Raw genomic sequence first — 27,641 nt, forward strand, 5'->3', positions numbered from 1 at the left:
CAAACAATTCTATCTTATATAATAAATATTTTTTCTTAAGTTAAAATTAATTTGGTGAATGATTATAAATAATAAATAAAAATTGAACAAAAAATTTCCATATACTTTTAACTTAAGCCAAAAGTCACTGGTCTTAAATAATTAAGAGGATAACTTATCATAAATAATTCTAGGACATTCATCCTTTACACTCATGACCCGAAAATAGATAACCCGTAGGTTAAATTTGGGGCTGTCTAATCTAATCAATTCATCGAAAATCACTCTAGATTAACATTCAGACTTATTTTAGTAAGTAAACAGTAACAAATAAAATTTATTTACAGATCTTCAATCCTTTCCATTAACATTCTATATCTGATTTAATTTCAAAGTCCAGCTTGGTGCGCACTTGGCGCATTGTGGATGTTTTCTACCAAACTTGGCAAACCTTGATAGTTGTAGTCGACTAATTCTCGAGTTAAAATATCGAGGCGAGGAAATCTAAAATTGAATTAGAATTTAATATTAATTAATATTTCCAGTTGTGGTGAAGTTTAAAGTTTGAAACTTTAATTACCGGTAACTTATATCCGTGTCGTCGTAAGGTAGTTTCTTGTGGACCAGCCAGGGAAATGGACGAGGATCTAAAATTTATTAATCATAATAATTAAAGAATCTAATTTCAAATTGCTTATTTGATATGAATAGCTTATGTGCAAAATCTTGAATATTATAGTAATAATTAATTCTATAACCAATACAGCTATAAGTATATTCATCAATAGGTATAAAATGCCCTTGACAAGGGATCTTGTAAAATATAATAATTATTTACAAAACTAATCAAAAATATATTTTTACAAATTATATATTAAACATACGTTCTAGTATACATGTAAGAAAATACATCAATTTATCTACTTTTAACAAATTAAGAAAAACTTTTCAATATTTTTTATATAAAATTCCGCTACCGCTGAAGTTACTACAATTTATTTTAGATATTAAATTAAAAAACTTGCATGATTTAAAAGCATTAGTTGTACGTCAGTAAGCTTGAACATAAATTTATAGACTATATAAAAGTTACTTCTAAACAACTAGTTGTTAATAAAACTATTTTTGTTTTGTCCCCAAAGATATTTGTATAACATATTTCTCTGATTCAAAACAGCATTCGTAAATAGAAATTTGACATCAAACCTAACAAATGAAAATTTGATAATTATTTTTTTAGCTGAAGTGAAGGAATTAGAAGCATTAAAATTTGGTAATATATTATAAATTTAAATAAAATTATAATTTTTTTGAAAGCGTCGATATTTGCTTCTTTAAACGACTAAAATTAATTATAAGCTCAAAAACTCTTAATTGCTTAAAGATCTTAAAAAATTGACACTTGATTATACCCATGACTATAGCCCTCCAAATAACCCGAAAAAAATTCTTGATTACCCAAATCAAATAAAAATTAGAAAGCGGGTTAAGAAGCAAATAAGTTTCGCAATTATCTCATAATAAATGAAGTACACAAATAACTAATAATTAATTAATTAATTTACAACTGTAAATGAATATAATTTGATCTATATTCTCGATTTGTAATTTTGATATGAGATAATCACGTATTGAGGAAAAATTTACACATCAAGGCAAATTTAAGGTGTATTGAAGACAATTTTTTTTGTCAGAATTCAATTTTCATGTTATCTTTATAAAAACGTATTAATAAGATAACTAATAAAATAATAATATATGAAATAATTAATCTAGAATATTATCGCTATATTAAAAATGTCGAAAAATATTTTCATTACAAATTTTTGTGATATTCTCAACTTTTAAAAATAAGTGAAAATCGAAATATGTAGATAGTTATATTACATATTTTAAAAAATTGTATAATAAATATATAAAAGACTCTTTGAAAATTTCAAGTTTATCGGTTCTGTAATAGTTAAGAAATCATGGGCATCGTATAAAAAAACAGTTACGAGAAAAATGCGTTTAAAGATTTTTTGAAAAATTTTGGACTCCCCCCTCATGGTGATACTCAAAATTACTCGTGTATTTTTAAAAAAAATCCTGAAATATTTCAATTCTTTTTGAAAACGTTTGTTTTGTTGTAATTCAGGTGAAAATAAATACACGTAAAATATAATAACACGACCCCTCCCTCCCCCACGTGATGTTTCGTAATTTTTGGTCAAACTCTCCCGTAAAATTTCTCTAAACAGGATCATCACTGAAAATAATTTAAATTTAGAAAAATCATCTTATATACATAATCCTGATTAGTTATTTTTTTAAAATATCAAAAATGGAGAAAATCGTTTCTTTATAAATTTTAGACCAAAATACCCCCTAACGCTTTGCAAATGAGTGTAAAAATATGAAAATTTTAATGAAATTTTTGTTAGTAAATAAAGTAAATAAATATGTTTTGAAGTCAGTACTTACATAAATTTGCACAATCGTGTTTTTGAATATAAGAGTCTGCTCTTAGCGCATTGCCCTCTTGATCTTCAACAGTGATAGCAATTCCATGGTTCCTCGCCGTGGTTTTCCAGGAAGAAACCGCTCCTTTTAAATTTAATTCTATCCAACCGGTAAAAGACGAATGCACCATTTTTGAATCAGATAGCTTCCTTTTTACTGAAAATATTAGGAGAAAATATTATTAATAAAAACTGTTGAAAATTCTGGAAACTTTAAGCTCTAACGCCCTTGGAATGTTGCGTCGCATTTTGATCAACACTTATTATTTACTGCTCGTAAGATAGTTAATTCTGTTTAACATGTATTGAATCTATAACTTTTTGAAGAAACTAAGTGTAATGGACATTTAGACTTAAGGCAAATTTAAAAACCTTCCAGATGCATAAATAATCGAACTAATAAATGAGAATTGAATATTAGCAATTGTGACAATGGTATTTTGTAATTTGGTAGACTCATCAGTTCAAATTTTTATAACAATTGTAGGTCTATAATATTTTAGAATATTCATCAGGACAAATTTATAGAATTTCTCAACAATTAGTTACAAAGAAACAGCCCAGTCGATCTTTACCAGAAACCCATCAGCCCAATTGTGACCTTTGATCTGGTTTGATAAATTTTCAAAATTTATTCAAAAATTTTAGACAAAGTTTATTGCACGTATCTGCTAATTATGTAAAAAAAGCAAAAAACTAATCAGCAAAATCAAATCCTTTTAGAAGTCCATCAAATATGAATTTGAATTTTTTTAAATAGATGCATCATTCCAAACTTTTTAAGATTTTTATAATTATTGTAGGCGTATAATTTTTTAGGATGTTCGTCGAGACCACTAAAGTTTTCGACAACTAACTACAAAGATACTGCTCTGCCGATTTGTATCATAAACAAATGAGCCCGACTCCCAATTCAGACCTTTTGAAAGTGTTTAAATTTTCATAACTTGCTCAAGAATTTTGGACAAATTTTAGAAAATTTCTGCTAATTTGGAAAAAACCAAATCCGAATTACTAATTAGCCAAATCCACATCAAATTCCATCAAATATGGCTCAGAACTTTTTTTTAAATAGACGCAGTTGTTTTTGAGAAAAAGTTGACGATGAAAGGTCAAATTTTAGTTTAATTACTCAAAAACATACATTTTCGAATTTTTATGTGGAACTTTTTAGTTTTCCAAATCGGATTTGCTGGCAAAAATATGAACTTTTTCGAAAAATTTATTAGTTCTATCTATTAAACAATGCGTTTCATAATTTATGCAATAACTTATTACGTGCATCTATTACGAACCTAAAATCTGTTTACAAGTAATATTACAAAACCGCGCGTAATCAGAAGTTTCAAATATCTTCAGACTTCGTTTTATATTTCAATGTCGTATAAAATGAACCTTCACATAAATACAAACGCATTTTATCAATGCGCAGAATGTACCTATGGGAGAAACTTACTTAAATCTCATATTCCATGTCTCGATCTACGATCTTCGGGATTCATTTTACAAGAATCGTTTAAATTAAAAAGCGATGATTCGAGAAATTTGATCAATTTAATGAAAACAGCTTACATCGAAGACTATGATATAAAAAAAACAAAAATGTGAAAATCAATCTTACCTCTTTGTTTCTTCAGCGACCTGGTGTACCATGACACTGATATCCTGATTTGATCGTCGTTTCTGGAACGATGTTTTGAATTTGCAGAATCCGGAGAGATTATATATATCCTGAAATTGCATTTGGTTATTACATAACAGGAACTAAATATAATTTGAGTCACTATAATTCGCAAATTCCTTTTGGCAAATTTTCAAATAATGTGCAATTCATTTAACAAATGGGTAATGATACCCAAAAATACAGTGTACAATACTTTAATTACCTACACAAATTGATATTACGTACAAAACTTCAAAAGGATTTATACTTTGTTGCAAAATATATATGAAAACGTTGGCAGTACTCCAAATTATTACTGCAGAGCTAAATGCGGGCCAAGAACACATGGAAGAGATTTCTATTACAAGGATATGTAAGATTATTACGACTGAGGGTGGAAATTGCGCCAGAAATGTTAACAAGATGCTGGTTTCTTACCTAAGTGTTGCTGTTTCTAAGGTTAAATTGGGCTTCTCTGGTCTTATGCTGGATGAGACGTTAAATAGTAAATTTAGAGCATCGCTATCGTTCCAAGATTCAGCATCTGTGTTTTTTGGTAATTCGCCTAAAATAATAATAATATTATGATATAATGTATTTATTATTAAGTTTTTTATTTGCAGACAAAAATAAGTACTGAACTTGCGTCAAAATTGAATTTAGACATCAACTAAGAAATTCATTATTGAGAGTCGCGATTTATTACTCCACAATGTTAATGCATTTTTGAATGAAATCATAAAAATTAACGATTATCAGGTACAAGATTGTTATAATATAAGGTTAATAATTGATAATAAACTTAAAACCATGGGTCGCAATCTGACTATTCTCACAATAAGAACAGAAATTAGGAAAATATAAAATATAGAAATCATACCAATTTTTGAGATATCTGATTGTCATATTATTTAGATTCTAGATTACCCGACAGACGTTGTCTTTTACCCACGTGTCTATTAAAGTTTCAATTTTTTTAATATTATATCCTTTACTTTTCAATATTTTATTTAAAGTCGTTCCATTTATTAGCATAAGCTATATACGTATTGAAAAATGCAGTTTTTTGGTAAGTATAAGAAATTCAGAAAGAATAAATATATTATCTACGGTAAAAGAACAATATCACCTTTGTTATTTCCAACCAATATAATTGCATAAATAATTTATATAATTTGTATTAGTCTATAATTTTTATAAACGCGTACCCAATATTAGTTGCTTTTTGGCAAATACAGTTTTTAAATTACATTTTTCTTACTAATAATTCAATAAACATTACTACTTTAGTTAAAATCTAAGATAAATGATTTTGTAAAATCTAGTTCATATGGCGCTGTTCAATCTGAGTTCTTGAAACAAATGAATTTTTGTCACGTGAAACAAAATTCTAAATAATTTTTTCAATAAGTAGAAATATTCTTTTGTATTTAAATAATTTAGTAAAGTAAAGCAAAATACAGCATGCATAAGTTTAAAAAAAATAATGTGTAAAATAAGAAATGACAGTTCTCGTGTATCAAAATGTTTTCAATGTCAAAAAATTATATGTTGTTTTTTGCAATTTTTTCCATTATTTCTTCAATATTACTATATTTTTATAATCACATACATTCTAAAAAAAAACCTTAACAAACTTCAGAAAAACTTATCAAAATCCGAATAATCGTTTAGGAGGAGCATATTTGCATACATCATTACAGAAGAATTTTATATATGAGATATAAGTTCTCAAAGTATCGGTTGGAAAAACAAGTACTAAAAAAAGTAAAATACACCAAACCAAATTTTAATTTATATATGAAAATAATTGACGATATAACTGATACAATTTTAAAGCGTGTTAAAGTTCAAAAAAATAAATTATTTCTTTAACGTTTTTCAGAAACCAAAATTTATACATTATTCATCAAACTTATTTAGTCATGAATGCTTGAAGTTTGATTATATCAATAGATTTTGGAATATATATCAAAATTTTGAAAAAATATACGCATATATTTTGTAGACAGATATCTAATTTGTACTTAAAATTTAAAATGACAAAACAATCATTTAGATAAATTATAAATGTATGTTGGATATATAATCACGCATTTATTTAAATTTTTCAATATCTGTTTGAAATGTCCGATGAACATTTTTAAAAAGCCTTAAAGTTTTTGCTCTTTTCTTACATTTAAATTAAGTGATATTATGCCTCATAAATTAATTGACTGACAATGAGTACTATTTCAGACAATAAATCTTGAGACAATTTTATTTTATTTCTTTCGATATAGATATATAACTAAAATGCATAAAATCAAATAAGGAAGAGAAAATGTGTATATCTTAAAAAAATTCTGAAAATTATTACAACTAAAATCAATAATAAATCAATAATAGTAATTATTAAAAATGCATTTTATAATGTTTATTATCCCATGTGTCTATATAAACTGATAATGACAATAAATCATATATCGAAACAAAATGATGAAAATGATAAATCAAGATTCTCTAAAAATCTGATTTTTGTTTTATATTTTTGTATATAAATATATATACTAATAATGACTAGTACTTGAAAAAATGTTATAAAAACATTTCATACTCACATCTCGGATGAAAAGCAATGTTTTTCTCGGTAAAAGTTGAGCTTAACATATCAATGTCTGCATTGTTCCTCGACAGTGACATATCGGATGGTTGATCCTGCATTTGTTGCGCATGAGATAAAAATACTCTGAAAATACAGGAATTCATATTTGTAATACACCATTCATAAAAATCAATGACTATAGGAAACTATTATGGTCTATTATATTTATCTAGTTTACCTGTGAGCTTCGGAAATATGTCTTTGTTGAATGGGTTTTCTGTTTAAATTTGCCGGTCTTTCTCGCTCCAGTTGGGTCTGATCGGCCACCTTGGTCCCGGATTGAGTTCCGGAGTGAACGAAATAAGTTAGCATCGATTTCTTTATTTGTTGTAAAGCCAACTGCTTTGCCCTGGGTAAAAGATTTTTTTAATATGAATAAATACATAATTTTTTTATTTCAATTAAATGCACAAAACACAATGTTATAACTGCGCAAAAAATCAACACAATATTTTCAAATGCAATCATGTAAGTAATGTTAATTAGGTTAAGTACAAGATCAAAATCCTATATTGATAATAAATTCACAAAAACTAAATTAACACACTTTTAACAATATAAAAATGCATTATAGCAACTTTATTAATTGCAAACTCGTGTAATACATTTTGTTCACATTTTTTATATCGTTCAGGATTATGCAGCTTATTATATTTATTTTAAAAAAAAAATTCAACAAGCATAAAAGTTGTAAGTGAACTTACTACTAACTAGTATGCAGCCGAAAAATTATAATGCAAAAAATGTTTACAGTTTCTTTATTATTTTAATGAAAAATGGTTCATGGAAAATGTAAAATACTGATAGAATTTTTATGGAAATAAACAAGAGGTGAAGTGCTTCAAAATTTAAATGTCAATAAAGTTATTTCAATAACTTCTAGAATATTCGAAGTTCAATTAACTTATTTTGCAAAACTAGTTATGATATAATATTTATGATAAAAATAGTAAAAAAGATGCTAAAAATAATACATACTTGGAACTGGTATGCAGTTAAAATTCAATTTTAAGAAAAGTTTTATTGCAAAAAGTTCATTAGTTGATTTATTGATATGAGTTATATATCATATAGAAAATTTAGTAAAAATGAAATAAGAGTGATTATGTTTTCAACGAAATGTATTGAAAGGTTTTAGAATTGTTAATCTTAGATTTTATTGGAATATTAACTGTACTATTTGTAAATTCAAACAATTTCTAATGAAAAAGTAGTGTATATTGATTGCAAAATAAACATAGTGTCATCCTAATAAAAAATCCTTAAAACATGCAACTATCACGAAATTAAAATTCAATCATGATAAAAAATATATTAAAAAAAATGGCAGAATTTGTATACTTAATTAGAAATTAAGTAAAAATGAAATGAAAATGATAGCGTTTCTATATAAATAGAATTAAATTTTAATTACTTTTTATTGGAAATCTATTGAGTAACCATTTATGGCTAAAAAAATCTGCCAAAAAAATTTCTAATTAATGTATAATTATTCAACCTAAATATTTTATTAAAAAAACATAATTTGTGTTTAACACAACGAAAAATCAAATATAACAATTGGAGTCATTAAAATGCACACATGCCATTAACGATTTGTAAGTGATTATTTTAGTATTTAAATTAAATTTGATATATAAATTATATAAAATATTAAGCATTTCACGCAGAATAAACTCAAAATTAATATTAATTCAAATGTAATATATAAACAATATAATTTATTATACATGTCACACAAAATAACAAATCATGCAAAATTATTATTTTGCAGTTGGCATATAACGCATATCAAAAAGTTTTATTTTTCTGAATGATTAATTTTAATTTATTAATCAGGACTTTAATGTCTTATTTACAAAATTAATATGTCCAAAAAAGAAATGATAAAAAAAATATAAAACGAAATAAAGTTAAAATGAAATAAAATAATAACAGTAATACAAAAATAATAATATAAATGAACTGTGACGTGATGATGTATGCCGTATCAAAAAGATGGAACAAATTTTGTAAGCAAACAAAATTTTAATTCAATCAATCATTTTCAAATTATTTTTTACTAAAACAAATAATATTAATTTACGATATACAAAATTACTATAATTCCATAACCACAAATCTATTTACAAATAAATTAATCTTACAACGTAGTAATCTCAGATATCAGAGAGGGCACGCGCAGAATAGTAACTACGCATAAGTATAAAAGGATCAATTAATTAAAACATTAAGAAAACAAAAGTTTGGCATTCAAGATTACATTATAATAACATCGAACTACATATCAATCGAATGATTGTAGAAAAATATTTGTTTACGATTGATATAAATATTTTAAAACATTTGCAGCATTCCATAGACTTATAAACTAAAATGTTTAATTAAGTCGCAGACTGCTCGCCGTCGCTTGGAATATTCAGTAAACATAATTAGACGATTTATTGTAATTATCGATAATATTATATAACTAACACGACTAGTATAAATAATATTGTTAGCATGCATTCTGATGCATTAGTTTTGTTTTGTACAAAGTTATATGTAAAAGAAAAATGCATTGCACAAAAATCAAACACAAATTTGCAAATTTTACGTCTGCGCTTTTTTACCTTTCTGCCAACTCCTCCTCAGTCCTAATAGATGATAAAAATTAAAAAAATATATTTTTATAAGAATAATAGTATTATATTCAACTAAAATATATTTTATACAAGTGAAAATTAATGAGAAGCCATAGAAAATAAAAATTTTTCATGCATTATTTTATTGTAATCTTTTCCTACTTTTTAGTACACTATTATTGTTTAATCGAATTTTCCTAAAAGTGAAAATAGTAAAATTGACTTATATTTATAAGAATTTAGATTTTTGAGATTATTCTGCATATACTTAATATGTTCGGAGAAAAAACAATACACTTCCTTCTTAATTTATTTATCATACTTTCTAAAAGTCTCATTATTCTTTGTTGCCAATAGCAATAAAGAACAAAATCATTTCAAAATTTTAGTATTATATAGTTTTTATTTAGTATAAATGGCAGCACGAGTTATATAACATCTATATTAAAAATGAAATCAAAATATAATCATTGAAAACAGACTTTTTTATCCGAATAAATTAGTGCTAATTTTATTGATAGTCTATACAGAATCGTAAAATCTGCCTGTAATAATTTTGGCGCTTAAATAGTTATATATATATATATATATATATATATATATATATATATACACATTTTTTAACAGTCTTGAATTTGATGTTAATATAATATATATTATTTGAGTTTGAATGTCGGGCATTACAGCGATAAAAATGGTATGAGATATTATAGAAATTTATATGAAATCCATACGTTTCGGCAATCAACATATGTAAGAAATTTCATAAAAAAACAATAATAATAGAAATAAAAAACCTCACAATTTTGTATCCTAATATAACAGATGAACTAAAAAATCAAATTAAAAATGAAAAAATAAAGAAAAATTTTCAATTATAAATTTCGACTGTTGATGTGTGTCATCAATCTGCAAATAAAACCACGCTTATTTAAAAAATAGCATTTAACTAATAAATTAAATCAAAACTAAAAAAGATGCCATAATTTCTTTAATTTTGATTGTCAACCCACAACCATTTTTTGCCTATGATTATTATTTATTTGCGTATTAATTTAACCTGTGTGTCATTTTGAAAAAAAAATACTTGCTCTAAAATTTGAAAACATTTTGGTTTATTTATAACTAATTATAAGTGATATTCTGAATAGTTTTATCAACACAAAATAAATTTTTTAGAATTGTTAATACCAAGATATCAGTAAGTATAATTAAATACTGCAGCTGTTTCAATAATATTTTGATTACCAATACTTTATAAAAAATATTTTGCCTCCAATAAAGTTGTCATTAGAAGAGTAATTATAATTAAATTCATTTATATATATATATATATATATATATGTTAATATTTATATATGTATAACGCAAATAAACAAATCTTCATACAGATTATAAATTAAACCGGATTTATATTTAGTTCACACGCATATGATGTAATATTTATAGCCTAATAAAATCTGGCTGGCGTCTGTGAAAGCACCTTGATGATTTTGCACATTTAAATTAAGTATCCAATAATTTAATTAATATTTTTTACGATCGATCCTAAAATTTAAATATTTTTATTTTGAATCTATCAATAAAAAAGTTATATCACAATACGTCACAATCACAATACGTCTATTAAAACGTCATTAAACGAGTTTAAATTATTTCCATGTCTAGTCGGATTTCAGTTTAAACCGGATTTAATTTGTCTAAAAAATAGGCGCCTGAGTATCTATTTGCAAATTTGGATTATTTAAATTTTGAATGTAGTGAAGTCTTGATAATTTGATGAAATTGACTGTGAACGAATCATAAATGTGTTCATGATGTAAAAGTAATAATACCTATTGAAAGCTCACGTATATTCTTTTGTATGAGCTTTCAGTAACTGTAGAAGTCAAAGGTTTTGCAGACTCGCTGTTTTGAAAAATAAACTTTGTGTTAAAAAATATAACATTATGCAAAATGTTAAGACTATGATTTTTTATTTTGCTTATTTAGTAATATTATAAAATTTCCAACTTAACACGACACTCAATAAGTCCGTAGGATATATTGTAACTAATTATTAATTTAATGGTAGGATATATAATTATTAATTTAATAGTGATAGGATATATTGTGACTGGTCATTGCAAAATATTATAAAATATCAAGCAAATCAATTTTTAATTATTGATTAAATTTTATTAAATTAAGCAAACTCAATAAGCTCTTATGGACTTATTGAGTAATGTGTTTTGAATATATTTAGAATATATTCATGAACAGCTTAAATCATTAACTATCTATCGAGAAATCGATTTCTCATCAATAAATTGATTGAGCAAAATGTGTTAAAATTGAATTTGCGTATTTCGATCAAATCAATCATTCAATCATTCAAAGGCATATTTGCACAAAGATAAGAAATTTTATATAATTATTTTATTAATTTCTCTGGACTGCTAATCAAAAATATTTTTTTAGTATGTAAGATTTTCTAAGAAGTATTTAATTAATTCATGACGTCAATCATTATAATATAGCAAAAATATGCTGAAAAATAAAACAAATAAAATATTTTTGTCAATTGACTCATTTTTGTGTCTAGATATTATCATTTGCATAAATTCGTAAAAAGAACACAAATTGATTGACTCATTAATAAATATTTAATATAAAGCACTATAATATTGCATAAAGTATGGTGAAAAATAAAATAAATGAATATTTTTTTTTAACTAAGTCATTTTTATGTCTACCTATTATCACTTGCATATATTTATAAAATGAACGTAAACTGATTGACTGATTATTAAATTCTTGATTAAATCACTCTATTAAGTATAGTGAAAAATAAAACATATAAAGTATTTTTTTTTAAACTGAATCATTTTCATGTCTACCTATTATCATTTGCATATATTCATAAAATCAACATAAATATTCGAAAAATCTGATTTGCAGCATATTTATGATGTGATTAATAAGTGTGTTATATGGAAGAATATTATATAGTAAAAATTAACATAATTATTCATATTACAATCAAATTCGCGACACTTTTTCTGCACTATGCAAATTCATGGAAGATTATATTCTGCATCTGCATCGACCTAATTTCCATTTTACCGCCGTGATCGATCGATTATTATCCTTTTATTTTTTTAGTTTTTCTGAAACCTATAAATAACCAAATGAACTGAACAATATTAAAATTAACGCAAGAGACAGATGCCATAAAGGAAGTTTTATTTGACGAGATCAGGAATCGCGATTGATTTAATTATAATAATAAAATGATCATTGTCTGGCTGCAACGCTTCCGGTTGCCAAGGCAACCGTCTGCAAGCATTGTTCATCTGCAGCACGTGGCGTCTGATCATTCTTATTGCCGAATTCGGATGGACCACGACAATGGTTCTCAAACATTAAGGTGCGACATTTTATAGAAAAATCTATCTGAATTTATTCCCAATATTAACCTTATAAAACTAATTGTCGTACATTCAACCTATATTATAAGTATTTTTGCATACAATATTAACTGATTTAGTAATCAATTTAAAAAAAAAAAGTTTTTTATGAAAATATTAATTTGGATCAAATATTTTAATTAGAATTTTTTACCATATTCAGTATCATTACATTTTCTAATTTATTTAAAATAATTGATAATTAGATATTAATCATAAATACATGTTTTTAATTTAATTGAATCTTTGCCCTGGCAAATATGTAAGTCATAGAAAATAGTAAATATTAAAGTAAATTAAGACAAAAAAAACAATTCCATTGAATTAATAGTTATTCCAACTCTTGTAATTAAGATTTCTGACAAAATACCAGATAATGGATATATAAAGTGGTATCTCTGTAAAAAATGCACCCATAAAATTTATATTTTTCACATGTTGAGTAATGTAGCTCATATTGTATAAATGAAGTGCCATAATTAAAATGATTTAATTGGTATATTTATTTTTTGGGGAGTATTGAAATAATTGATTTTCAGCATGATTTGATTATTTATTTGTTCCCTCACATGTTGAGAACGCCTAAGTCTAATTAAGCGGCATTGTAGTATCGTAGGAAATGCTTGGGACGCATATATTCTCAGATTAACAGACGGCTAGACTATTATATGGAATGATATAATCATATAATAATAATAATCATATTGCTTTATTTGCTGGATCAGACACGATCATAATAATACTTTCTTTATGAGAAATGAAAATTAACTATTTATGAATTTATACGACAACAAATCATATCAATCAGCAATATGAGAAAATTATACTTTTCCATATTACCAAAACATATAATTGTTAAAAGAAAATTGCCAATAGGCATTTGAAACATCTTTATTTTGAAGATAACAAATATAGCTTTTAACGCTGATTATATCATTTAACCCTTTCCACTCGCAAATTGCAGTGTTAATACTTATTTTGCCGCCGGAGCCACGGCATCCGAGTGGAAAGGGTTAAAGGATAAAATTATATCATTCGTATCGTATCGTATCATTATTGCATTTTTGCAGTTAATGGTAACTTTTTATACTTCATATTATAATTTTATCCCAGATTAAAATGTAGAACTTTTGTGCTTTTTTGAATAATTGTATTGAATGATTTAATTAATATGAAATGAAAATCGAAATCATTTATTGTCATCATAACAAAAGTATCGAATAAATAGAGCTTAATTATTCTGTGTAAAAACAATTAAACATTCAAATTTCAATTCAATTCCTGAAAATAACAGTTTACTGAAATGTAGAAAGTTTCAATAGGTATACTCGTATAAAATTTGATATCCAATATGTGTATATATTACAAGCTCCAAATTTTGCAACAATTTATATATTAAAAGACGATAACTAATTGTTATTGAAACAATAGAAAATATTTGTTTTTGTTCGTATTTATTTATTTTTCATCAATTCAGTATGCAGACGCGTGATTTTAGATATTCATTTGGGATTGATAATATTCATGCTATTTGTGTAAATGATATATTTGAATATATAAAAATAGCTCTATAATAACAACTCTATATTTTGAATACTTTTTATAACTATGGAACCATAATAAATAATTTATTAATTAGACAAGACTTGCGTCACATTTACGTAAATTATTAAAATGTTTAAATAAATTCTAAGCATTATAAAAATTTAAGTCCAAAAATCAATTAGTAACAGATGTAACTCTTATGAATTCTTAATAATAGCATAAGAGAATCTGTTCACCAAAATTTTATGAAGCATCACATTTACGTAAATTGAAATGTTTAAAAAAAATTAAGCATTATGGAAATGAAACATCGTTGAAAAAATAGTTAGGAGCAGAAATATCTCTTATGAATTATTCTTATTATAGATAAAATATGTTAACAAAAACATTGTAAAACATCAATATTTGTAATATTTTCAGAACATTTTTTATCAAATCTAAATATAACTGTGATTACCTATTGGAATTTAAATTCATTGCAAGGTTAAAATTTTTCATTATGATCAATGCAATTACTTTACACTTTATAATACAAATCATTTACTTTTCAATTTTCATATAAATTAATTTTTTCAACTTTCTGTATAGTAATGGTTCAAGAATCAAAAATGAAAATTTTTGCATATCTTTACGTTTCACAGTTTTCTGAACATTTTGGCATACTTTAGAAAAAATGGATGTGTGTATGTGTGTATATAGTTTATAAGTATGGATACATAATGAAGAATTGCTTAAGTTTTTGCAAAGTCAAGTCCAGCAGTTTTAGAGATACAGAAAAAATGTTTTAAAAAATGACGTTTGGTGGTAGAAAATCAGATATTTTGATATTACAATCCACCGATATGCACAGGTATCAAAACTTTAGGAAAATGAGAAAATTTTCTAAATTTTCAGAAAAAAACCTAATAGTTTAGTTCTCAAAAAATTTGAAGAGTCGATAAAACATTAGTATTTTAAAAAAGCTATTTTTAATAATAAAGGATTTCAAATGTGTTCAAAATTTTCGAAAATGATAAAAAAAAATCTCAAAAAAAATCTTTAGTTGTTCTTTCATAACAATACGGGAAGTTCCTGCAATTTGCCTTAAGGCACCATGCCATGCACTACATGTTTTAATTTCAAAACAACATTTACTACTGGCCGTTAGGACATTTAGTAAATATAAGGATATTATTACTACTGTCGTTATATAGAAGTAACCAAATATATTTTAGTAAAGTAACAGTGGTTTACACAAAAAAATTTAATTCACACAAAATTATGACCCTTGCCTGCTACTAATAAAATTCATCTTATAAGATGAATTCTTATAAGATGAATTTTAGTAGTAGCAAACAAGAGTCATAATGTTGTGTAAACTAAAAGTTTGAATTTAATTTGAACAATGCACAATCCAAGCATACAGCATACATATGTGACGTATCAAGCCATTTAGGTGAAAATCGACCGAGCCGTTTTCTTGTAATTAACTGTTGAAAGAAAAATTTAAGCCGATTTTTATGGATTTTTTTAGTGATATATATATCATGGTCTTATAGAACTTACTGTAATATTACGGCCTTACGACAAGTAGTTTAATTTTAAAAATTCATCAAAGTTTGAGAAAATGAGTAGTTTCTTTGACGTTAACTAAAATTAAAAATAGACTATTTATTTGGTATAACAATTTAGTACTTGGTCTTAATAAACATACCAAACCATTGTTGGTAACAACCAAATAATTGTTGATTTTTGAAAAGTTGCCTTTTGAAAATACTCCGAGTTAACGTGTTCGTTCGTTTTCAATTATGTTTGATAAATCCACTCATAAATTAATTTATTTTTTATTGATTAAGTCGATTATTCACATATATCGGGAAATGAGGTAACTTGCCTCAAGGCTAAATACCAATACTAACTAGTTTTGCCTTTCATTAATTAGAAAATTTAATTGAAGTAAGAGGAAGGTATTTATTAATCTATTTTTCACCTTATGTAAAAATACGCATTTTTGTGCAAAATTTTTAATTCAAAGTAATACACTACAACGCGTTAACCGATACAGCTAGTAGTAACTATAAACTCAAATATTGACCTATTTTAATTTTTTTAAATTTATACTTATATTCAGATTATTATAGAGCATTTTTTAATCCAGGCGTCATCAAAAACAAAAACAACAAGACTTATGTCCATTAGACATAATTCTCGTGAACTATTAAAAAAACAAACTAGAATCTGTTTACAAAAGCATCATAAACTCGAGCGTCACTATTTGAAATTCCTTTATATCTGTTACGTTTTACGTTCGCTTCACGGAAGATGATCTAATAAGAGTTGCTTCTTGAAAGGCAAATTCTTCTCTCGTTACAGAGAGTAATCTTGATAAGGTACGCAGACACGTCATCTGATAGTTCTGTTCGCACGTTGGCCGCGAACCCAACGCCGATGCTCTAGACATCGCACCAGACTTTGTTTATAAATACGGTATCATCGGCGTTGCCCTTAAGGAACGCGGCTTCGAGAGGCGAAATAAGAAACACGATCGACGGGTAAGGGGGACGAGAGACTGAGAGGATTTTTAAATACGGGATAACTTCTTCGGACGGACGGTACTGAATAATAAAAGACATTAGAAAAAATATTTAGTGCGAATTAGATAAAAAGTATTTATCGTTCGTCGATTTTGTCTAAATGTATATACATATTTATTATAGAGTTTCTAAATTAAAAATATAAATTTTTATTTTAATTTTTTTTTTTAATTATCCTGTTTTAATTATCTTTATACATAAAAATGGATACATGCCAGTGTGAGTGTGTAATTGTTATGCATAACAAAAATGTGGAAATTTAGTAAACTCTTAGATGTATCCCCGGCCAGGATTTTGCATACTTTCATTGAAACCAAGTGGTAGGGGTTAGCCTCCCCAAAGATTTTTCTTGGGGAGTGTGTCGTAATCGAAATAGCTTAGGCGTCAGATGATAATAAAACAATATGTCATGACATTTTTATATTATTACTAGCAAACCCGACGAACTCCGTTTCGCCACCAGATGGTTTCGTGAGAAAGATGAAGACATTTTTTGTTTGTTTTATATTTGAAAAGGAAAAATTTGATTTTATTACACAACAGTAATGAATTTATTTCGATTACAAAAATTAAGTATTTTTTAGTTAAACTTCCCTAAGTAAATAAAAGTGAATCCGCAAATTATCCGTTTCATTGAGGTGCTCTTTGGTAAACCATATTTTTTGTTTTTTGGTCTGACGTTAACACAAACAAAGCGGATGGTTTTCCAACTCGTGAACAGGCAACGTAAAACTGCCCATGTGAAAAACAATGATTTTCTAAATAATCTATTTGAAATTTATCCCGTTTTTAATCAATTTTTATCTATTTGGAAATAGTTTATCATAATCTTGAATATTATTTTGCCTTTTCATTAATTAGGAAATTTAGTCGCATTAAGGAAGATATTTATTAATTTATTTTTCACTTTATATAAAAATATGCATTTTTGTGCAATTTTTTTAATTAAAAGTGATACACGGAAATGCTTGAACGGGTACAGCTAGTAGTAATTATAAATTCATACTTATATTCACATTATTATAGAGCATTTTTTAATCAATGCAGTAACAAGACATTTCTTATTGTATATAAAAAAAATTAACAAAAAATTATCTCACGTAGTATGAAAATTACGAGCTTGCAAATGCAACCTTTAAATGGTTAAATTTTATTATTATTGAATAAATAATCGTAAATAATATTATCTGAAACCCAGTTAAAAATGATAACACAATTGCTCCGTGATTCTATGAATTTAGTGTATTTATTTCATTAAACCATGAATTTAACATTTAAAAAAATTGACAACTTTGAGAGACCTTTAAAAATGCAATAAATGTGTTGACATGCTTCATCAAAAGTTAGTGCATTTAATCAGAATTGTAAAATGGTAGAATACATGATATTTTCATAAAAAAATATAGTAAAAAAATTAAACCTAATAATAACACGATTTTTTGGTGGTGCGAAAAACATTTGAACTGATTGTGAATAAATATTGAATTGCACTAGAACAATAATGTTATTTTTAGATTTTTATTGTTTTACTCGATTTTTTATTATAAAACTATCTAGTGCTATCATTTAACAATCCTGATTAAATGCGCCAACTTTTTTGATAAAACTAGCAAACACACTTGGGTGCATTTTTTAATGAAACGCCTCTCAAAGTTGACAATATTCAAAATTTCGAATTTATAGTTCAACAATTAAAATTAATTCTTGAAAACTTGGAGTAAATATGTTTCATTTTATTCACTTCAGTCATTTTTCACTACGATCCTAGAAATGACATTACGGATTCAAAGCTAAAATGAATAAAAAAATACAATTTGGGCACAATGTGCAAAATATTGTCACATTTTCCTTAAAACTTTAGAATGCCTGTAATAGCTCATAATTTTCAAACTACTTTTGATACTTGTGATGATTTTTTTATTGAGCTTGACGTTGAGTTCTGTGATACCTTATATTTTTACATTTAAAAAAATAAAATTTTAGTACTATTAATGCTCCAGAAATTAACAAAAAAAAATTACATAAAATAATAATTTTAGTATATTTAATGTAATTTCAAGAACATAGAAAACATTATAATAATTTTATTAGAAATAGTACAAATGAAACAATACACTGCTTAAGTGAATGTAAAATCTTAATCGTTTTTTTTTTTAAATCAATTGAGTCTGAATTCATAAATCAAAAAATTATCACCAGGACATTTTGTTGCAGTGATTCAGAATATCATATTGATATATTGCAATTTCTAAAATATTTGTAATAAGAATATCCTAGAAATCCATTTCATAACTCTATTTAAAAATAGAATAAAACTGACTGTTTCCGTATATAATTTTATACCGCATAATTAAGTTCAGTAAACCTTCTGCAGAAATATATTTTCAAAACATGTATATTCAGATGCGTCTGTTCAAATATTAGCTATGTCTGGTTTATTATATAATATGCATTATCAAATAATAAATAATATTTATTAATTTTCTGGGTCAAATGTGCAGACACTTTATAAATATTGAATTACCATATTTATTGAACTAATAGCGATAACTAAAAAGATCCATTATTATACAATTATAAAAATATGTTTGTTCTTTTCTAGATGATAACATATTGAAAGGGTCAATAGCTAAAAGCATACAAAGCTCAAAGTATATCATTTAACAGATTTCTACGCATTTATTTTATTTATTTATATACAATTCCCGTTATCTCAAAGTTAATTTAAAAAACCCGCTTTATATTTGGGTATTTAAATAAATTTATTGATTTTTTTTTTGTTGATTACATCAGATTTTAAATATGCCTAACGGATGAGTTGAACTTGACCGTACATTAAATAAATTAGTTTGTTTTGATGACAGTTGTTTTAATACTATAAAAAATTATATGTTACAGTTTATCATTTTTCTAAAGATCAATGTGTAATAACTTGATGTACCCAGTGTTTTTCCAATATTTATTTACTGAATTAGAGTTTAAAATGTCAAATAAATATTTGTGAATGTAAAAAACTTGTTAATTTTATCACTTGTTAAAACTAAAAAACTGTTAATTTAAAAAATTAATAGTTTCCTGTCATTTTTTTTAGACTCAGTAATTATATTTTTAAATCTTAACTGTAAATAATTGCCGCAATCAACTGAACAAATATGTCAACATATTAGTCAATCTGATAGAATGTAAGATCATTAATTTATATGAAAAATAAATAAAACATATATTTTTGACATGATTATACTGATTAGTAAACAAAACTATACTAAGCGTAAGGGTCAATTAAATCAATTAAAGGTCAATTAATCAAAACTTTAATGTGACTGGATTAATATTTCTAATACAGCAAACATAAGATATTGACTTTGATAAATGTATATACCTATATTTTTATTGTTTTATAATGCCTTAAAAATTAAATAAAAATTTATAAGATGTAAGGGTCTAATTGACTCGTAACTGACCCCTTAAAAATAGTCAAAATGTGACTAAAGTAGTATTCCAGATACACTAAATTTAAAATAGTCGTCTTAGTAACTATAATTTTTTTTCTAGTTCTAATTGTAGAACAATAGTAATTGTATCTAATTATAATTACTTAAATTTCATTGCAAGTATGTAATATTTTAATTGAAGAGATTATATATTAATATAGGATTTTTATATTCACTCTGATCTCTTAAGAATAGTCAAAATAAAAATGTGGCTAAAATAGTATTTGTAGTCAAATAGTATTTTTAGTTCAAATTTGAAATAGTGAATTTATTACCTATAAAAAATAGTGTTCTCTTGTGAAAATTGTAGAACAATAGTAAATATAACTGATTATACAATTATAAAAATTGCCTTAAACCTAAAATATTTTATTTGTAGAAATTATTTTGCAAGAGATAAAACTTGATAATTAATACATTCACGTGTAAATTATGTGATCTGTATAATTTTCATAAAAATATGAATGATCATGATTAATTTAATGTTAAAATTCCGATTTTAGTGATATTATCACCTACTATAAAAAAATTAAAATTAGTAGAATATATAAATGCATGATATCATTTTATAGAGAAAATATGTAGCTCAGTTCTACTATAGATACTACTAAAAGTAGTATTTGGAAGTTGTTCAATGAAAACATAGTCCCCTCATATAAAAATTACAAAATTTTGAAGCACTTATTGAGTTTCAAATCAAAGGACAACAAATGAGAAATGTACAATAGAATTTTTATATGTCTGTTAACATAAAATTTAGAATCTCGATCTCGACAATTTTACGAACCGGGCGAGTTTTAAGAATCTCTTAGTGGGATGTGTTTATTTTTTAATTAGGTTTTAAAACCGAATTCTCTCAGCACATTCACTTTAACCGCTAAGATAATAAAACCTTATCCTGATATAAAATCTTATAAACACTTCCAATTATAAAACGAGGTGTTGTTGGCTTACACAATGAATACAGTTATACCGTCTAGACTTTGAAAATATAGTAGTACTTGGTTATTTACATGTTATGAGCAAGAATGTGTATATGCACGCAATTGCGCTTATCCCGTGCGTGTTTTGAATTATAATAACACTGCGTGTGCATATGCATTTTAGACGGAGGGCCCAACGGCGACGACATTTTTTTAGCAATTTTTTTACTTAAATATTCGCCAAAGAACTGCAGGCATCTTTTCGTTAATAACAAAGTCTTATCTTATTCCGATTTCACTTAGGTTTCCGAGATATATATTTAAATTTTAAAAGACAATATTTTTAGTGATATTATAATAATTAAACAAGATTTGTTTGTACAAGAAAATATCATGCACGGTTATTGATTGTACTCTTTAGGTCGAAGGGCTCAATTAAAATGTAACTGAAAAACTGATAAAAATAAGAAAATAAAATAGTGAAATTTGTTGCAGCAAACATTAGTTATATGCAAGTGATCAAGATTTGACCAGGGTTTTATATTGAATCCGGGATTCTTCAGGATAGAGGGTATAAATGTAGGGATACCTGTAACTTATAATAACTGAGATACTAGCAAAAGTAATGAGAGAAGAAGGTTGTAGAGTGAATATATCGTAAACTAAATAGTGGTTTTATTCACATATCGTATGGTGATGGAATATTCATAATTTACAGTACCCTTAATATCTAATTAATTGTAGTGATTTCCCACCAGAAAGTTTAGATTCTCATTTTTCTCTTGAATTTTGGTGAATTCTTTTAAATAGCAGTCGGGAGGTTGATGAGCAATATGATTTTTTGCGAATATTGTTACAATTCTAGAAGCTGAAGAGTACAATTGATATTTCATTGACTTGGAAAATTTATTAAATGGCAGCAGAATGAATGACTTGGTGTAATAGGTGGATGAGTGATATGATTTTTTGCAAATTGTTACAATTCTTGAAGCTGAAGTGTACAATTGATATTTTATTGAAGTTTATATTCACATTTTTTGTGAATCTTGATAAATTTTATTAAATGGCAGGCAGGATGGTTGACCTGGAATAATAGGTGGATGAGCGATATGATTTTTTGCAGAAATTGTTACAGTTCTTGAAGCTGAAGTGTACAATTGATATTTTATTAAGTTTATATTCACATTTTTTGTGTATCTTGGTAAATTTTATAAAATGGCTGCAGAATGAATGACCTGGTGTAATCGGTGGAGAGCGATATGATTTTTTGCGAAAATTGTTTCAATTCTTGTAGCTGAAGGATACAATTGATATTTATTGAAATGATTGAAAATCTCAACTAATAAAAAGGAAAATGGATATTGTTGTAGCAAACAATTGTACATTGAACAAAGTTTACTGTGAACCTGGAAATTAATAAAAAAAAATGTAAAGTTCGTTCAAAGTCTGGTCGAAAATTAAAAAATTCAGCATTTTTTGTTTTTTACAAATATTACCTAATTATAGTACCAATAATAATTTCAACATTTTTTTATTAGTACTAATTAAATAACCTAGAAGTGTTATGTTTTATCAAAAGCTCAAAAAATTTATGAGAAGGCCAAAGGGTTTACTCCAGTATAACTCCAAAAAAAAAAACTTGAGATACTAATGGAAACATGGAAATAGGTTTATTTATGTATATATATATATATATATAATATATATATATATATATATAAATTGATTGTATATATGTATCCATGGATTTATAAATTATTGCAGGTAAATGATTTTTGCTTCTCAATTTTATATAAAACCTTTTTCTGGTTACTTTTCTTTACTCTTTGCACTGGTGCATAATCCATTCCTTTATAATTTTTTAAATAATCTGTAATAACCATCATTAATAATGTTAGTCAATAGTTTTAAAAAACATTGTCTTTAACAGATAACATGATGCTGAAACGTATCTAGTTCCGAAACGTCGTTATTAAACATCTTCAAAAAAAACAAATTGTTTTTTATTTTTGGATAAGAAACATCAATATATGAAAAAATCCAGTATATCTAAATTCACAGATAATAGAAGATCATAAGAGAATACTCAGTTAACAGTCGTCGAATATAACTCTAAACTCATCAATATTCAGTAAACTACAACAGCAATTATAATATATTTGGAATCAAAAATGCTTACAGATGTACTTTTTATGCTGAAACTTGATTGTTATTGGTTAGAAATTCGTGGATTTTATTTAATTTATTTGATTAACGTTTTATAAGCAGTAAATTTTTGAATATTGTGTTGCCATTATCCGGCAAAAAAAATTGTTGAAAAAAAAAATAGGCCTTATGTTTGAGAGTTTACTACTGCGAATTATTGGCTAAATATATAAAATATGTAATTTAAATATTGGTTCATAATTATATCCCTAAATTATACATAGGCTGTCGGTCTATTAGCAAACGCGAAGTGACTCTTTCCTTAAGAGCCAGTTGAAAGAACATCCTAGTTTACGTACACGTCGGGTTTTTGTACACCTGAGAGTTCTTATCGTATGCACTCAACTCTTGTTGTAATGACCGGTTGTCAAACAAATCTCAGAGCGTGAAATTCATTAAAAAAATAATTGGAATAGCACATTAAAGATATCCGACTTGTCTAGATGTTAATGATCTTTGGATGGCTTCGGTATGGATGGAGATCTAGCACGGATATTCCAGTAGTATGATAAAAATATTTTTATAGATAGAACTCAAAAGAGGAAAAAATATGGTAATATTATATATATATATATATATATATATATACATGTAGTGGGGCGGGGCACAAAGGTCCATTTGACTTTGAGCAATTACATCGTAAAAATAAGAAAAACAGTATATCACAACAAAAGCACATATCAATCAAACTACTGTCAGACTATGTTCAGTAAAGCTCCCAACAATTTCATCATTGTAGAAATGTGTTTTTTGCTATTTTTGAAAATTTGTCACCTTGCGGGGTACAATCGGACAGCCAAGAGGTAAAGGGGTTCAATGTTTTATTTTAAATTTTAAAAGGATTTCTCGAAATAATATCTGAATTATTCCTCCCTTGCAAAATATAAGTTTAATGGGTACATTTTTCATAGAGATTACATAAAAATTGTATATAACCTTGATCTGGTTAAAAAATTCATCAGCAGAGTTGGAAAAACTATTTATATAACTAATATCTTGTGAGATTTATTTTTTTAACTTAATTTACTTTTTCATTAACTATTAATTATTGTTTACACCTTAATCTGGGTAGAGATTCAGTTGGTGCATTTTACCCCACCCATATGCAATCCAATTTTGAATCTAACTTTAAAATAACAATGCATATTGCAAAACATTTAAATAATGGAGATTTAAAAATTATATTAAGATCACGTAGACTACAGACTACAGAGCTTACAACCAAAAAACTAACGACAAAAGAAAAATATTATAGATTTTCAAGTAATATTGATAAATAATATTTATTTTTCTTAAACTGAATAAAAAATATTTAATGTTGTTAAGGAATGTAGCAAATTGCAAGCAAATTTTTTGATTTATAATAAAGAAATTATTCTTTATTTATTATAAACTGTTATGAATTTCTATACATACTCTACATCATAATGTAGACTAAATGATCCAATAATATTATGAAACTAACATATTTAATCAATTTAAAACAAAGATTTCAAGTGTGTTATTGCATAATTTAAATTTAATTGAAAAATGTGAAGCGACAACATATATAAAATCAAAATGTATAAAATTGAAAATAAATCTATTTATTTAGAAAATAAATATAAGATAAAAATATAAATCTCAAACGTTCAATTAAATGCCTACAGAAAAGGTTAAAAAATTAGCGCCATTAAAAAATACTGCGGTGATTCAAGTAAATTTACAGAAAAATATATATATAAATAAAGCATCTTATTAAAAATTCTTCATTAAAAATAAGAATATTTTTTTAAAATATTTTTTCTGTACTAGTAATAATACTATTATCATTATTAATATGATTATTATGTTAAATTAATACTTAATTAAAAAATATTATTTTTATATAAAAATCAGAGCATCATTTTGAGAAAATTTCTTCAAAAGCAAAAAAACGAATTGAATTGAAATTGAAGCAAATAGTTATAAAATTAAAGCAATCTGAATATTTTTTTGTCTATAATAGTATCGATATCGCATTACATAAGATTGTTTATAGACTATCAATCTTGACTAAATTTTTATTTGTTTTTTAAAGTTTATTTTTACCACGTCAATTACTATATAATAACCCCATAAATCATTTTCCAAATTATTCAATTCATACAATATCATACTACGGGAGCTTTTATTTCAAAAAGTTTGAAAGCTGTAAAGTTATAGAATGTGCATTCACCTCGTAGCTTTTATTAACTTCGCTCGTAAATCTAAGATATTACTTCAAGATATAATAAAAACTATTAGAATGTGTCACCAGACAGAAAAATGTCTATGTAACAAGCATTCCTGGTTTGCATTTAATGACAAAGTCTGTAAAAATGTGGGTTCATGGTTAGTCGGCTTGGTTTATAATTTAAGAGAATGGAACTTTATGATTTACTGATTCAAAACGAATCAGATCTATGCATGATATACTTTCAAATTCTGTCTAGTAACATATTGTATTATAATGAGTTCATGTAACGTGTGGTCTTTTGTACACATAAAATATACACAGTTTTATATGTATATATTCAAGCTCGGATTAACATTAATTTATTAATCCTTATAAATTTTATTAAATGATGAGAAACCACCCTGGTATGAGTGATAATGATGTGTTTCAAACTTGATAAAAATTCATTTGTTTAATAATAAATTTTGCTAAAATCAGAAATTTACAGGTACTATCAAAGAACGCTTTCATGCACTTTCGAATAATTAAGATTTAATCAAGATTTTGTTTTTGTATTTGTTAATAACTTCTTTCAAAAATCCATTGCAATTATAATTTTATTATTTTATAAAAAAACAGTTTTTGTCAAAAACATATAAATAATATGCTAACTACCCTTAACCATTGCCTAATGTATTTGAAATATTACTTTAAAAATCGGTATACCGAAATTTTTTTAGAAATGAGTTTGAAGAATTAGGTAATATAAATATAATCATAAAATGAAACAAATTAAATCAATTGCATCATAAGAACGTCGTTACATTGTTTATTTGAAAATTAATCTAGGAAGTCAGTGTTAGCATTTAATATATTTTCACTTCATATTTGGATTAAAATCATATTTGGATTAAATTCATAATTGTTTGATTTAAGTTAAAAAAATATAATAATTGGTAAATTGAATTGAATAAAAATATGATAAAATCCAGAGAAATTGTCATTGTACGAGATTTTATTGAATCCTATATACATGAATATAAAAAAATATCCATTGACCAACTGAGAATTTAAATAATTTCATAAGACTACAACTTTGAATTAAATTCTACTTAATTTAATTTTTTTACAATCTCCAATCCCATAAATGCCCACAATATTTAAAAAATAAGTAAGTCTCAATTGGTCTATTACGATTAGTAAATATCGCTAAGTATTTATATAAAGTGCTTATAAACTTAATTGCAAATTAGCCGATCCATTTAAATTTCAACAAGTGGTACCAAAAATAGATTTTGGATTATGTATGAACTGCTATAGCTCTATCTATCGCAGGATGTACAAGAATATCCATAACCTTGCGCCGAAATAATAACATATATATAATTATAGAAACGCGGTAATATACATTTTGTAGTCAAAACAAACATAGTTTATAAGGAAAAGTTTACTTACAGATTTCGATCGTACTGAACTTTGCCATCCCCATTGACTGTCAAATTAAAAACTTCTCGAAGTGGTTGTGGCGACATAGTAATTGATGCATCTTGTTGTGTCCCTTCAGTTTCAGCACGTCCATTTGTAGTAAAATCCAGTCTTCCATTCGATCCAGATTTACCATTGTTCTGCATTTTAGTGGACAGAGCAAGTAAATCTTCTCTTGTGAGATTAAACTTTTCCAAAATGCTTGGATTTAAATTGCCATTATTGGCTTGACCATCGGCTTCCCCAGAATCCAAGTCGTTTCTACTTGGCATATCACTTTGCATGGTCATGGGATCGTAGTCGTCATATTCTACCACTTTCGATTTAAGTAGTTTACTCTTACTATTTTGACTAGACTTTTTGTTATTGTACTTTTTCAGCAT

The 27,641-nt window shown here is 25.7% G+C and overlaps 1 protein-coding gene across 1 annotated transcript; it reads right to left on the minus strand.

Moving 5' to 3' along the window:
* On the minus strand, nucleotides 1-27,641 carry LOC113370948. The gene is made up of 9 exons (XM_026611616.1): nucleotides 27,229-27,641; nucleotides 9,400-9,423; nucleotides 6,966-7,136; nucleotides 6,744-6,871; nucleotides 4,582-4,708; nucleotides 4,102-4,211; nucleotides 2,443-2,637; nucleotides 560-626; nucleotides 1-483 (listed from the first exon to the last, which is right to left on the minus strand). The coding sequence occupies exons 1-9, from the start codon at nucleotides 27,639-27,641 to the stop codon at nucleotides 369-371; spliced, it is 1,350 nt and encodes a 449-aa protein (XP_026467401.1). The 3' UTR covers nucleotides 1-368.

This window comes from Ctenocephalides felis, unplaced genomic scaffold (assembly GCF_003426905.1).
Source record: "Ctenocephalides felis isolate EL2017-DRISC unplaced genomic scaffold, ASM342690v1 CF-g0.4_SCAFFOLD_01492, whole genome shotgun sequence".
NCBI classification, from domain to species: Eukaryota; Metazoa; Arthropoda; class Insecta; order Siphonaptera; family Pulicidae; genus Ctenocephalides; species Ctenocephalides felis.

Excerpts from the sequence above, each read along its gene's own strand:
- LOC113370948 (XM_026611616.1), bottom strand. The coding sequence starts at position 27,641 with ATGCTGAAAAAGTACAATAACAAAAAGTCTAGTCAAAATAGTAAGAGT. Across the intron at positions 7,137-9,399 it reads GAGGAGGAGTTGGCAGAAAG|GGCAAAGCAGTTGGCTTTAC; the intron begins GTAAAAAAGCGC and ends TCTTTTACCCAG. Across the intron at positions 2,638-4,101 it reads GTCGCTGAAGAAACAAAGAG|TAAAAAGGAAGCTATCTGAT; the intron begins GTAAGATTGATT and ends TAATATTTTCAG.